This window comes from Trachypithecus francoisi, unplaced genomic scaffold, assembly GCF_009764315.1.
Source record: "Trachypithecus francoisi isolate TF-2019V2 unplaced genomic scaffold, Tfra_2.0 Lachesis_group3, whole genome shotgun sequence".
Classification (NCBI taxonomy): Eukaryota; Metazoa; Chordata; class Mammalia; order Primates; family Cercopithecidae; genus Trachypithecus; species Trachypithecus francoisi.
The window spans coordinates 117,317,229-117,332,362 of NW_022681468.1; the positions used below are offsets into that span (position 1 = coordinate 117,317,229).

Genomic DNA, 15,134 nt, shown 5'->3' on the forward strand with positions numbered 1-15,134 from the left:
CAAGGGAGTACTACCTTACTGGATACCCTCCTGAATCATTTTAAAAGTTGTAGGATACATGAGTTTGAATAAAATTGTTCCATGAAATGTGAAGAAAAGTGAAAAAAAGTTCTACATTTGATTATTCTGAAATACATCTGCGATATTTACTGTTTCCAGGCTATCTGCTTTAATACCAAACTACCATCCTTATCCTTAATTATCCATAATTTAACTGGTATAAGAATATACACAATGTGCTTTTCAAAAACCTCTTGCTATGTATGCCTCTACTTTTTGAATGTTTTGCCAGCATATTGATTATATTTATACGTTGTTTGTTAATAGTTTGGAATGGGAGAGTATGATAATTATATTGCTTTCTGTTGCAGACATCATTAAGCAAGCTAATGGAAACACTTGGTCAAGCAGAACCATATTTTGTAAAATGCATCCGCTCTAATGCTGAAAAGGTAAAAAGGTCCTATAAATGAGAGCACATATCTCAGCTTACTTCAAACTGAGCTTTAAATACTTTTAAGCAGAATAAGTGGAGGGGAAGCACTAACTATAATATTTATAAGGAAAATAGTGTTTTATAAATACTTTCAATGCATTTTTCCGTATTTACCTGCCTGTAAGGTGTTTATATGGATTTGATTTAGCATCACCAAGAATTTGAGAAGCAAATACCTCTTGAAGTCCTGTCAGAAAAGAGTTTTCTTTTCCTTCTTTTTTTTTTTTTTTTTTTGAGACAGAGTCTCATTCTATCACCCAGGCTGGAGTGCAGTGGCATGATCTCACCTCACTGCAATCTCCACCTCCTGGTTTCAAGCATTTCTCCTGTCTCAGCCTCCCAAGTAACTGGGACTACCAGTGTGCACCACCACACCCAGCTAATTTTTGTATTTTTAGTAGAGACGGGGATTTGCCACGTTGGCCAGGCTGGTCTTGAACTCCTGACCTCAAGTGACCTTGGCCTCCCAAAGTGCTGGGATTACAGGTGTGAGCCACCACACCCAGTTGTAGGTTATCTTGTTACAGATTTTGTAGTGATTGGACTGTGTGGCCTCTGGGGGTGATTACATTCTTTTTGAGCTTTTAAGGTCCTCTCTCTTCACAACCAGAGAAGTCTGGAAGCTTGGCTTCTCTGTTTTCCCTAGGTTTGGGCAGTCAGAACTTCTCTAAAGCTACCAGCTGAGAGGTGAGCTTGCCTTACCTATCAGCTTAGTTATTATATATCTTAACCAGACAACCTCCAATCAATCTCTAGATACTCAACAGTTAGCCATGCTTATAAACAGATAATTTGGAGATCTACTGTTCTGGGTTAATCTCTTTTCCATTTGCTTTAGCTGCCCTTGAGGTTCAATGATGCCTTGGTACTTAGACAGCTTCGATATACTGGAATGCTGGAAACAGTTCGAATTCGCCAATCAGGATACAGCTCCAAATATTCTTTCCAGGTTCTGTTTTTATAGTGATATTTACATATTTAGACACATCAAGTAAATGATTCCCACATATCTTGCTTATTATTTCTTTAGGGCTTACTTATTTCTCTTAATTCTTCCTTTCCATTTCACGTTTTGTATACGGAATTGAAAAGGGATAGACAGTATTTACTTTAATTGGATGGCAGCAATCTCATTAAGATTATTGTAATAGAATCCAGTACTTGGTTATTCTCATTTGATCAGAATGTTTGCTAATACTAAGTTTACTCCTGATATAACAATTCTTTGCACTGACCTCTCCAGTAACTGAAATATTTCAATGAGAACTCTCTAGTGAAAAGATTCCGTTTGGTTTTCACTAAAGTTTTCTCAGCATTATTTTCTTTCATAGTAAGCTGCCAAGAAGGCTCACAGCTACTCTTATCAGCAATTGCTGCTGTGGGTATGGAAATTGTATTGAAGCTGTTCAGCAACTGAGCAAGTGTTTGCTGTTACTGGGACGGAAAGCCTCATTCTCAGTTATCCTGCCACGTTTGCTTTTTTTTTCCTGATAGAAATTTTAGGTTCTTGTTAAATAACTTTTTCTTTGGTCTTTTATAAAGCTTCCTCAAAAGGGATAATTAGCCTCTGCCCCCTTTTTTTTTTTTCTCTCATTCCCTTTTGATGATATGATATGTAGAACCCAATATCTTTCTCCGCCTCCTATGTTTTTCTAATTAACCTTTTATTGTATCTTAAATTAACATGCACTTCTTGGTTTCACCCTGTTTAAAAGAAAGAGGAAAAGATTAATAAAATGATAATTAGTTTAAGGTCTTGTTTACATACACTACTTTCTGATTTTACAATTTTTTAAATTATTTTTCAGGATTTTGTGAGCCACTTCCATGTACTTCTTCCCCGAAATATTATTCCATCCAAATTTAACATTCAGGATTTCTTCAGGAAAATAAATCTTAATCCAGATAATTATCAAGTTGGAAAAACCATGGTAAATATAATCTGTATAGCTCTTGTCAAAATTGAGTGCATTTATTTAAAAAATAATAATTTTTACCTATGAGATTGTTTATTAAAAAGATAGTGAATCAGATATCAGAAGACAATTGGTTAGACCCAGGTTTTTATTTAATTATATAGTCAATATTAATCACAGAGCTCTGGCCAGTGCTCTAGTTCTGACTATAATTTTAACTGCCTAAAAATCATCTCTCCATAGATGTTCTACTGTAATCTCTAAGTCAGCTTGCCCAAGATGAATTTAAGATTCATCTGGTCTTAAATTTATCAAATACTTTCTTTCTCTGTCACCCCTTTTCCAGTTTCTCAGTCTAGAAACCATAATTGTCTTTAGCATACCATTCACTTTAATCCTTTCACAAAGTTTTAGGGATATTTTTTCCTTTTACAAAGAGATTCTCACATCACCTTCTGTTTCTCCATTACTACTGCTTCCATTTTATTTTTATTCCTTATCTCTTCTCATCTACATTGCTTATACAGTTACTTATCTGATTCTAGTGTATTTGTCATTCCATTTAATTTATTCTACTCATAATATTAAAATTATTATCTTAATATACTTAGTTCTTTATGTCTGCCTCCTGCTTGATAATAACCCCCTCATAACCTCCTTATTAAATACAAACATCTTTCTCTTTTTTGAGAACCTTCATATTGTGGCTTCACATTACTTAATATCTTTTTTTATGGAGATTAATTGTCCCACTGTCTCCTGTGCATGCCTTTATTATTATTTTCAACTCTTTGTGTTACTCAGGTGGGATGTTTTGTCTCTGGCCCTTATTAGTTTACCATCTTCCTCTTTGGGTATATAATATCTACCTGATCTCAAATGAGAGGTATAATTCCTGTTTCTAAAGGGATATGTCTCCTTCACCTTTGCAGCCTCCCAAACCCTAAACATTAGTGGAATGAAGGAGTAAATAAAATAAACTTATTAATAACTTTGGACAGTGAGAAGCTTAATGCACTCTGGATTTCAAAAAGACTGTTATCATTGGTTTATTCATTATATGATTCAAGCTTCAAGATCTGTGGTTTTCAACTTTTTTCCCCACCCCAACACCCTTGAAAAATATGATTTATTACCAGTAATACATTTACTTATAGCAGTGGTTTCCCCAATGGAGTAATATAGCATAATCTCTGGTGCTGGAATTTTGATACTCTTGCTGACCTTGTCATTTCTCTCTCCCTTCCTCCCTTGCTTACCTTCCTTTTTTTCTGTCTTTTTTTTTTTTTTTTTTTTTTTTGAGACCAGATGTCTCTATTTTGCCATAGAACTTGAACTCCTGGGCTTAAGCAACCTTCCTGTTTCAGCCTTCTGAGTAGCTAGGAGTATAGGCATGTAGCACCACACCCAGCTTACCTTCCTTATTCTACTGTCTCCATTTCAATTTGAGAATGACTACTTTGGATAAATCTGTAGGAATATTTATCAGTACTTCATTTACATGCCTGCCACTGTGTTTTTTCTTCTCTAAAAGCTTGTCACAGAAAGGATGATTCATGAAATAAATTTCTCATTTCTTCTTACGCTGCATTCCTTGCCTTCCTTTTGGTAGGTCTTTCTAAAGGAGCAGGAACGACAGCACTTACAAGATCTGCTTCACCAAGAAGTGCTCCGCAGAATCATATTGTTGCAGCGATGGTTCAGGGTCTTGCTGTGTAGGCAGCATTTCCTCCATCTGAGACAAGCATCTGTTGTTATCCAGGTGAGAAGCAAAGGATTCTTTGCATGAGATTGACTAATTTATTTGGCCTTTGTTTAGTAACCAGAACCTTTTTACTGTAAAACATTTTCTTTTTTTTTTTTGAAACGGAGTCTCGCTCTATTGCCCAGGCTGGAGTGCAGTGGCCGGATCTCAGCTCACTGCAAGCTCTGCCTCCCGGGTTTAGGCCATTGTCCTGGCTCAGCCTCCCGAGTAGCTGGGACTACAGGCGCCCGCCACCTCGCCCGGCTAGTTTTTTGTATTTTTTAGTAGAGACGGGGTTTCACCGTGTTAGCCAGGATGGTCTCGATCTCCTGACCTCGTGATCCACCCGTCTCGTCCTCCCAAAGTGCTGGGATTACAGGCTTGAGCCACCGCGCCCGGCCTAACATTTTCAATAATAATGTAAACTTCAGAAATGAGAATATGTTATACCCACTTTTGAAGTGCTCGTAACACCCAACAGATTATCTGGCATATAATAGACTATTAATAAATATTGATTCCATTGAATTTAAATTAAATTGAATTTGTAGTTACAATGTCTTGTGAGGTCTGAGTAGGGGCTAAGGAGTTACCTAATATTTGTTGACATAGTTATTTTTATTTAATGGTTTTTGGAGTGATGTTTGAGAGTTTATATATACTGTTGGTTTTAGACACTCATTTTGGATGATAGGTACCTTATTTTACATTTATTTGTTTTATTAATGCCCTCATTGATTTATATCATTTCCATAATATCTTTTCCATTTGTGCAAGAAAATCTTTAGTATCTTCATCTTTGGAATGTGTGTCAGGATTACCTTAAACCCATTAGTGTTATTTGGGCAAATTGTAACAAAAGAATATAATATGTTAAAATTATTAATAATTTGAAGGACATGAAATCATCCCAAAATTTTAAATTAAGTTCTGTAATTAACTCCATCAAGGTTATAGTATTTAAAATATCTGTTTTAGCCAAACATACCTGGAAGAGAAAACTTTTTTCTATTTATCTTTTTCAGTTGCACTTTCTGCTTTTGTAGAAAACTAATTTTTTTATTTTCTATTTTTTTGAGACAGAGACTTGTCGCCCAGGCTGGAGTGGAGTGGCGTGAACTCGGCTCACTACAAGCTCCACCTCCCAGGTTCATGCCATTCTCCTGCCTCAGCCTCTTCAGTAGCTGGGACTACAGGCGCCCACCACCACGCCCGGCTAATTTTTTTTTTTTTTGTATTTTTAGTAGAGATGGTATTTTTAGTAGAGATGTATTTTAGTTTCACTGTTAGCCAGGATGGTTTCGATCTCCTGACCTCATGATCTGCCTGCCTTAGCCTCCAAAAGTGCTGGGATTACAGACGTGAGCCACTGCGTCTGGCCAGAAAACTTATTTTTAATCACCAAGAATTTAGCTACATAGGCACTTAACCTGTAATTATGACATAAGAAATTTATTCTCTTTTTTTCCTGTGAAAATGCAGCGTAAGATATGACAACCAGTTTCTGTTATTTTGTCTTCCCCACAGAGATTCTGGAGGAATTACCTAAATCAGAAGCAAGTCAGAGATGCAGCTGTGCAGAAGGATGCTTTTGTTATGGCTAGCGCAGCTGCTCTTCTCCAAGCTTCCTGGCGTGCTCACTTAGAGAGGCAGCGGTACTTGGAGCTACGGGCTGCAGCCATCGTTATCCAGCAGAAATGGAGAGATCACTATAGGCGCAGGCACATGGCTGCTATTTGCATACAAGCAAGGTGGAAAGCCTACAGGGAAAGTAAAAGGTACCAAGAACAAAGGAAAAAAATTATCCTTTTGCAATCAACATGTAGAGGATTCAGAGCAAGACAAAGGTAATCTCTATACTATACTATAATACTTGCTTTTTTTCTTTCTTCCCAAGTACTTTGTTTATACCTCTGCGTTAACACTTGTCTAATTTGTATTAGAATTGGTTGTATACAATTTCTTTTCCACTATACTGTGATGCTTTTACTGATTTTAACCCACATTGTATTGTCTATAATGGAAGTTAAATAAGGTTTTATTGAATTAAACTGGATCAAAAATCTACATGGTCTGTGATCATAACTGCTAAGAATTAACTTTTACATTAGGCCGAATCTTACAAAATTGGCAATATTCAACTGTTTTTACTTTCAGAAACTGTAATTTCACACTTAAATTAAAATTTCACTTTAATTTCACACTTAAATTAAAATTTCACTTTAGTTTGAGGTTTACTTTAAAATAAAGCTAATATTAGAATGAGAACTTTACTTCTGAATTAGTTTGCATTTTGACTGAAATGCCCAGGTAGAAGTAATACACTTAATGAAATATCATCTGACTCATGGAAATAGGAAAATTGTAAAATGTGCATTCAAGTTAATTTAAGAAGTACTTAGGTATTGTAAAAAGATTTTACAACTCTGCATTTTTTCTTAAATTCTCAGGAAATATGTTCTCTTCAGTGGTAACTAAGATATTTCTGTAACCCATTTTGTCTGTTTTTATATAGATTTAAGGCTTTAAAAGAACAAAGACTAAGAGAAACAAAACCAGAACTTGGATTGGTGAATATTAAAGGATATGGATCTCTGGAAATTCAGGGTTCAGACCCTTCAGAATGGGAGGATTGTTCTTTTGACAACAGAATAAAAGCCATAGAGGAATGTAAATCTGTAATAGAGAGTAATCAAATTAGCCATGAAAGTTCGGTGGACTGCTTGAAGGAGTCACCAAACAAGCAGCAGGAGAGAGCCCAAAGCCAGAGTGGTGTGGACTTGCAGGAAGATGTGCTTGTAAGAGAGAGACCCAGATCCTTGGAGGATCTCCATCAGAAAAAAGTAGGCCGGGCTAAAAGAGAAAGTAGGAGAATGAGAGAACTAGAGCAAGCTATATTTAGCTTAGAATTGCTGAAAGTTCGTTCTCTTGGTGGTGTTTCTCCTTCAGAGGATCGTAGATGGTCTACAGAATTGGTGCCTGAAGGCCTTCATTCTCCACAGGGTACACCTGATAGTGAGAGCTCTCAAGGAAGCTTGGAACTTCTGAGCTCTGAGGAAAGCCAAAAGAGCAAACTAGAGTCTGTAATTTCAGATGAAGGAGACTTGCTGTTTCCATCACCTAAGATATCCAGCGGTCCAAAATTTGATTCACGGGACAATGCCCTCAGTGCCTCAAATGAGACTAGCTATGCAGAGCATTTGAAGGATGGAACTATGAAGGAAAAAGTGGTCTGCAGTTCTGAGTCTATTACCTGTAAACCACAGCTGAAAGACTCCTTCATTTCAAATAGTCTGCCTACTTTTTTTTATATCCCCCAACAAGACCCACTGAAAACAAATTCCCAACTAGACACAAGTATCCAAAGAAACAAACTATTGGAAAATGAAGACACACCAGGGGAAGCTCTTACTTTGGATGTCAACAGGGAAACTAGAAGGTATCACTGCTCAGGAGAAGATCAAATTGTTCCTTCTTTGAATACAGAGTCTTCTAATCCTATGCTTAAGAAGTTAGAAAAGCTAAACACTGAGAAGGAAGAAAGGCAAAAGCAATTGCAACAACAGAATGAAAAAGAGATGATGGAACAGATTCGCCAGCAAACAGATATTTTAGAGAAGGAGCGCAAAGCGTTCAAGACAACTGAAAAGCCAAGAATTGGAGAGTGTTTGGTGGCACCATCTTCCTATCAGTCAAAGCAGGGAGTAGAGAGGCCATCCTCTCTCCTCAGCTTAAATACCTCAAATAAGGGAGAACTTAACATAATGGGGTCCCTATCAGTAAAAGATGCAGCTCTTGCCCAAAAAGACGGCTCCTCTGCTCACTTACCCCCAAAGGATAGACCTGTCACCGTGTTCTTTGAAAGAAAAGGAAGTCCATGCCAATCTAGTACTGTTAAGGAATTATCCAAGACAGACAGAATGGGTGCCCAGCTGAATGTAGCCTGTAAACTCTCTAATAATCGCATTTCAAAAGGAGAACACTTTAGGCCAACTCAGTCTTATAGCCACAATTCTGATGACCTTTCCAGAGAGGGAAATACTAGGCCCATTTTCTTCACTCCAAAGGACAATATGAATATTCCCCTGTAAGTGAAATGTTTATTTATGTTTATGTATAAATGGGAAACTTCTTGAAGTATTTTTATTAAGATGCCTTGTCCTGCTCCAACTATTTGCGTAAAGTGGCTGCTCAACTTGGCCATTTACTCTTTGTAAAAATATTCCCTAATTGTTGACTCTACCATCACCTGAAGTTGGTTGTAGTTATACCCTAGGAATCCTTGACTAATCATGAATAGCAGAGTAAATACTGGGTTCCTCCCCATTAAGTGAGAAGCATTTGTGAAGGGCAGTACAGTGCCTGTAAACATAGTAGGCATTCACCGAATACTGGTTGCTTTACAGCTGTGAGGTTTAGTAGTCCAAGGTTGTTCATTTCAGGCTTTAAAGAAGTTAATTTGTTTTGTTACGGCTGTTGGCCTATTTATGATCATCATTACGTTCATTTTACTTCTTTGTCTGTGATAAACACATAACATAAAATTTCCCATCTTAACCATTTTTAAATAATACAGTACAGTAGTGTTAACTGTTTGTTTTGCAAAAGATCTCTAGAACTTTTTCTTCTTGTAAAATAAAACTCTGTACCCAGTTGGAAAGAACAACTCTGCTTTCCTTCTGGCAACCATCATTCTACTTTCTGTTTCCAAGAGTTTACTTTTTATACCTCATATAAATAGAATTTCTTTTTTTTTTTTTTTAATAGATGGAGTCTCACTCTGTCACCCAGGCTGGAGTGCAGTGGTCTGATCTCAGCCAGCTGCAACCTCTGCCTCCTGGGTTCAAGCAGTTCTTCTGTCTCAGCCTCCTGAGTAGCTGGGACTATAGGTGCACGCCACCATGCCTGGCTAATTTTTGTATTTTTAGTAGAGACAGGGTTTCACCATATTGGTCAGGCTGGTTTCAAACTCCTGACCTCAGGTTATCCACCCGCCTCTGCCCCCCAAACTGCTAGGATTACAGGTGTGAGCCACCATGCCCAGCCCTAAGTAGAATTTCTTTATACTTTTTTAAACTAGTGGTAGTCATGAGAAAAGCATTTTTAAGTGGTACATAAAAACAAATTTAACAAAATTGAAGATACTTGTATTGTCTTTGTATTTGGTAGATTCTTTTGGTTCTTGTGGGAGAACATCATCATTGAAATGAAAGGAGGGCTGTATCTTTGGGCTAAAAAAATAAATTTTACATTAACAATTAAAATAACCTTTTCTCTCCTTTTATGTATAACCCGAACATTTAAATATTCCACCCTTTAAAATTTCATATGGATTTTAGAGAAATCCTTTGTAAATGTGGGCAAGAGATGATCAGTAATTTATTTTTCCACCAAGAGTTTCTATAGTATTATAAAGTGCAGTTGAGCTTAGTGACCGCTTTAAGTATTATTCCCACCCATTAACCTACAGATTTCCCAGAAGTTCAAAGGCTCTGTGTAGCATATGCACCCATAAGAGAGTGTTAAAAACATATTCCCTCTCATTCTAAGTTTAGTGATACATGCTATTCCATGCATATCTGTAAGTGAGCTCTTTAATATTCTTCTTTAATGTCTGTTAATTATGACATTTATGTGTGTGTTTGTATTATAGGTGTATACACTTATAAAGTAGCTGTTGGGATCCATGAATTTGTTTTGTAGAAAACTTAATTGTAGATTCCAAAAAATATTAATCATCCTTGTGAATTACTTATTTTTCCAAGATATATAGTTGTAGGTCTATTTGAACTGATTTCCTTTATTGCTTTATTAATGGTCTACTTATCTTTAAAATTATTGCATATTAGATTATATTAAACTCTACAGGTAAAATTCATACTTTAAATCTCATCCTGTTGTATAAGTAATACTAGAAACATGAACATTTTGTAGAATCATAAATGTTGGTGCTTCTGAATTATGTAGTCTAGTTCCCACATGTTATAGATAAGGCCACTGGGGCCCATAGAGGTGAAATGACTTATTCAGGATCATATATTTAGAGAAATAGCTGGGACTAGAACTTGCATTTTATCATTAAGGATCGGCATTGGGTTTTATGATTAGAAAGTAATACTAGGTTAGTGTCCCTTTTGTACTGTAGTGGATCATGATGAGTACACAGTAGTTTTTAACTGTTTAAGGAGAGAGGACAAAAAAAATCATGGTGAAGTCTAAAAATTGCTGTGAGTTAAAAGGTTAATTGCAGTGGTCAAGTACTATCAAGATTCTATTAATCGTTGTTTCTCTTTGGAGGATAAATGAAGGTCCAATAGGCTCAACTGTGGCAAGAGAGATTTTGATAGCCAGAAGAGAATCCTTTAGGACAAGCTAGGATTGCTCGGCTTACATACATTACATACAAAAGGGGAGATCTCTATGAAGACTTTAGCTAGCAACGATTGCATCTATTTGTATTTGTTTTGGGCTTATTGCATAGAGGCAAAGGGCAAGATAATTTCTTATGTGTCCTAGACTTTCTTTTCTAAAAAGTAAATGAAAGATTTTGAATGGAAGAACAATTAATCTACCAACTAGTATCATAAGTTAGTGTCTAATTTTAGCCAACACTGTGCTTGCAAGTATGTGCTTGCAAGTAAGATATGATTCTCAAGGAGCTTACAGTTCTACTCAGGAGAGATTATCAATATGTTGTTGTTGAGACTCATGGTACTGAGTTAATATAGGTAATTAGGGCCATGAAGGTGCAGGTTATATATACTTTTTCATCAGATTCTGACATCTATTTCTGCCCAGAATTTAATGATAAAATAGTCTCATCATACAGTTATTCAATCAAAATTAAGTTTTCATAAGCTAACACTGTAATACCTGTATGGTCTGGAGCATACTTTAAGTTTGATAACAATTTCTTATCCTGCCAGTGTTGATTTTATTCTATTCAACATGAAGCTTTTTGTTTGTTTTTTGGTTTTTTTCAGACAGAGTTTCCCTCTTGTCACCCAGGCTAGAGTAAGCAGTGGCACAATCTTGGCTCACTGCAACCTCTGCCTCCTGGGTTCAAGTGATTCTGCTGCCTCAGCCTCCCAAGTACCTGGGATTACAGGCGCCTGCCACCACACCCAGCTAATTTTTGTATTTTTAGTAGAGACAGAGTTTTGCCACGTTGACCAGGCTGGTCTCAAACTCCTGACCTCAGGTGATCCGCCTGCCTCGGCCTCCCAAACTGCTGGGATTACAGGCATGAGCCACTGCGCCCGGCCTCAATGTCAAGTTTTAAAACTCAGACAATGGACGAAAGCTACAAAGAGAGATTTCAGAAGGAGTTTTCTAACCAATAGAAACTATCTCAGTATAAAATATAATGAGATCCTCATCACTGGATGGCTATTTTTCAGATATTTTATAATGATTAGATGGAAAGGCCCCTTGTAAGACTAGTATTCTAAAGATTCAGGAATTTGGTATTTTCCCTTCCTCCTCATCAGATCTGTTTTATTTCTTGAGTTTCATTTTGCAGCTACTATTCTTAAACATGTCATATTCATAGTGGAATATACCCACTGATCATCAGGACAAGGCCTCTAGTAATTCAGTCATATGTGTAGGTTCAGGATTATTATTACTAATTAGCTAAGCAGAAAAATTATGACTTACTGTCTTGGCAATTGACTAAGACCTGAAAATATTTATGGAATTTGCTGGAAGTCTTTAACCTGGCTGCCATGGGATATCTGCTGAGAACTGAAACGTAATTTCATTGTTCTATTTAAAGTGTCAGCAAAGAAGCCTTAAACAGTAAAAATCCTCACCTCCGTAAAGAAGATGAACCAGCATGGAAACCTGTGAAGTTAGCTGGGCCAGGCCCAAGAGAGGTAAGTATTGGGTCTTGTTTATCTATCTTCTATGCAAAAGAGATGTACATTATTTTGGAAATTGTTATTCTTGTAGGTAGAGCACCTCATCTACCCATTTACTCCCAAGTGTTTTTAGAGAAAGAAGCCATGGGCTGAGATTGTTATAATTATGGAGGTGTACTCCAGGCAGGGAATGGTGCGTAAGAATCCAGTTGCTAAGAAAAAGAAGGCAATTTGTGCAAGTGACTTTGTTGACTTATTATGGCAGTGAAAGATGACTTCTTTGGCTATGTAGAACAGTGTAGATTTAGCTTTCATTCTAGTCCTTCGTCCAGAGTAATGTATCAAATTCCTTTTGGTCATCCCTGTCACTTCTAGTGGAAAGGGCATGGTGGGGTGGAGGGATATTTCAAGAAATTCATGAGCCCTCTGATGTCTTTCATTGGCATCATCTCAAAAAGAAAAAAAAACCCAAACATTGTTGTGTTATTTGTTTTATCATTTGGTCAAGCAGGTTGCCAGACCGGCCCATAAAAAGAAAGCTCGAATGGCGCGGACGCGCTCCGATTTCTTGACTAGAGGTACTTTTGCCGATGGGGAGGGGGATACAGAGGAAGATGATTACGATGACATTATTGAGCCCCTTCTCTCCCTTGACCAAGCTTCTCACTGTGAGCTAGGGCCTACACCCAGCCTGGATCAGGCCTCTCACAGTGACTCCGAAATGGTAATTTTACAGCAATATAAGAAAAATAGCAAGCAAATCTGATGGAAATAGTCTTTGCTAATCTAAAGCTAACCTTCACAGCTTCTTCCCATGTAATGGTTTGTGCATGGGAAACCTCAGTGAACACAGCAACTAAGCTAAACCTTAATTTAATAGAACTCAAATAAATGGCACTTTAAAAGGGTATAAATTAGGCAAAATTAAGATTCTTTGACTTAGCACTAATGTAGAAATTTTCCATGTTGTATCTTAAAAGGTCTAGAGCGGTGGTCCTTACATTTTTTCTGTAAAAGGTCAGATAATAAATATTTTAGACTTTGTGGGGCATATAGTCTCTATTGCAACTACCTAACTTAACAACTTAACTCAGCCACTGTAGTGTGAAAGCAGCCGTAGACACTAAGTAAACAAATAGGCATGACTGTCTTGTAATAAAACTGCAAAAACAGACAGTAGATTGTATTTGACCTGTTGTCCATAGTTTACTGATCCTTGGTTTAGTTTACTGATCCTTGCTCTAAAATAATCCAGTAGCTTTTAGCTACAATGCACTTTTACATTTTTTGCCTGTAAACTTGCTTCCTCCACCTCACTTTTCACTGATAAGAAATAAACATGAATTTTTAAACATATAGTGAGCAAAAAGTGTCTTCCTGGACCAACCCAGCCAAATAGAAGGCTATATGTAATGTGAATTTGCATCAATCACACAATATAACATTGGTGTTGCGTTTGAATAAAGCTGCACTATTTTAAGCTAAGAATATAACTGTATCATCTTCTCAGCCCAAATCAGGTGTATATGTGGTTTGACAAGTATTATTGTATTGATGGGTATATTAAGGCAAATAGTTTCATTTTGGAATTGTCCTAGAAATATATAATGTAAGGACCATATGTCTAATATGAACCAAAACATCACTGATGAAGTGGAGTGAAATAACATTTTATTTCCATGCTTATCTGTAACTGTGCTAATATTCTTTAGTGTCTGTCAATTATTGGAGAAAAATTTTAGAATGATCTTTATTTGACTCATTAAATATTCTATCTTTGAATTATTTTAAGCTGTTTGAATTTTCAAAGATCTAGTTAATTGAAATTTCTCCTATTGTCCAGAATGACCGCGTTGTCTTTTTCTTTTGTTGGAGGTATACCCAGTTTTTAAGTGACAAAACTGATGTTTTATGAAGGCAAAAACAACAAAAAGAGAAGAATGCAGGACAAGTCCCCTGATTAGATAAATGAGTCATTAACCTGAGCCAAACTGTAGGATTATAGAAATTGGAAACATTCTGTGTATCTGTTAATATATATAATTAGAGCCAAAATCTTCAGTGTAGAATAAAATAACAGCATTTTGGAGGTGCCCTGTATTTGAGTTATAAATAAGGAAATATACTGTGTTGTCTGATTAACAGTTAAATACGAAATTATGTAATGGAATAAACTAATTTTAATGAGAAGTCCTGCTTTGTCTAGTATACATAGATTTATTGTTTGTAGAAAAACTTTGGCATTTATGACTGCTGTTTTGTTCCTGAGAGTTTCCTTTGTAACAACCCTTAGTCCTTTTGGTGATAGACTTTTTTTACACTGGGAACTTTTACTGAGATGAACCAGGAAGTTGGGCTTTCTGCTTGGAGCATTCAGCTCCTTTCAGTGTTCTAGCCTCTGTTCACCTGCTTGACGGTCACTGCATGCCAGTAGTTGTAGAGCACTTCCCTGCACAGTGTGTTAGTCATGTCTCCAGCTTTCTCCTTTCCTTCTCTTTCATCACGAGCTATTTTAGGAACAGGTGGTGGTGCTTGTTTCTTGTGGACACTGCATGAAGAAGCTTTGCTTTGTAGAATATGTGGATAGATACTTACTGGGGTTGGGGATGGGGTGGGGAGGAACAATTTTTAAATGTGTTTCTCTTTTTATTTATCTTGAGAATATTCCATGTTCTAACATTATCTGATACTGTGAAGATGAAGATGTATTGTGTCTAAATAAAATCTGCGCTATCTCACAATCCAGATATTTTCTGGATTTTAAATGGATTTGATTTTCTAGGTCCATGGAGTTTTAAAAACTGGATTTTTTTTTTCTGAACAAACTGATTTTATTACTCTGAAGTGTGTCATTAAATCTTGGAAGAAATTGCTGTATGACCTTTCTAATTGTGAAGTAACTCAATCTAATGGGATAAAGACTTTCACAAATGAAGGAGATTTCATAAGCATTACCTGTTGAGTTTCTAAATTATTAATCGGTTGTTACCTGCTCTAGGAGGGGAAACAAGTGTAGTAGTTTCCCTCCTTAGTGACTTTGGTGTTTTTTAACCTCTTACTTCAAACTCTGCCATTTGAATAACTGTTTAGTTTCTGTATGCTGCTCTCATTCCATT

The 15,134-nt window shown here is 36.6% G+C and overlaps 1 protein-coding gene across 14 annotated transcripts in view; it reads left to right on the forward strand.

The window, feature by feature from the left end:
* The window catches only part of MYO9A (myosin IXA), a 321,205-nt gene that overhangs the window by 220,398 nt on the left and 85,673 nt on the right, over positions 1-15,134 (forward strand). For 6 of the 14 annotated variants that reach the window (XM_033189506.1, XM_033189505.1, XM_033189515.1 and 3 more), the window contains 8 exons: positions 372-452; positions 1,335-1,445; positions 2,305-2,427; positions 4,025-4,174; positions 5,684-6,003; positions 6,672-8,243; positions 11,934-12,033; positions 12,527-12,742. In XM_033189506.1, coding sequence (XP_033045397.1) covers positions 372-452; positions 1,335-1,445; positions 2,305-2,427; positions 4,025-4,174; positions 5,684-6,003; positions 6,672-8,243; positions 11,934-12,033; positions 12,527-12,742 — 2,673 coding nt within the window. The remainder of the gene's footprint in view (positions 1-371; positions 453-1,334; positions 1,446-2,304; positions 2,428-4,024; positions 4,175-5,683; positions 6,004-6,671; positions 8,244-11,933; positions 12,034-12,526; positions 12,743-15,134) is intronic. The other 8 variants (XM_033189508.1, XM_033189511.1, XM_033189516.1 and 5 more) reach the window with 6 other exon arrangements.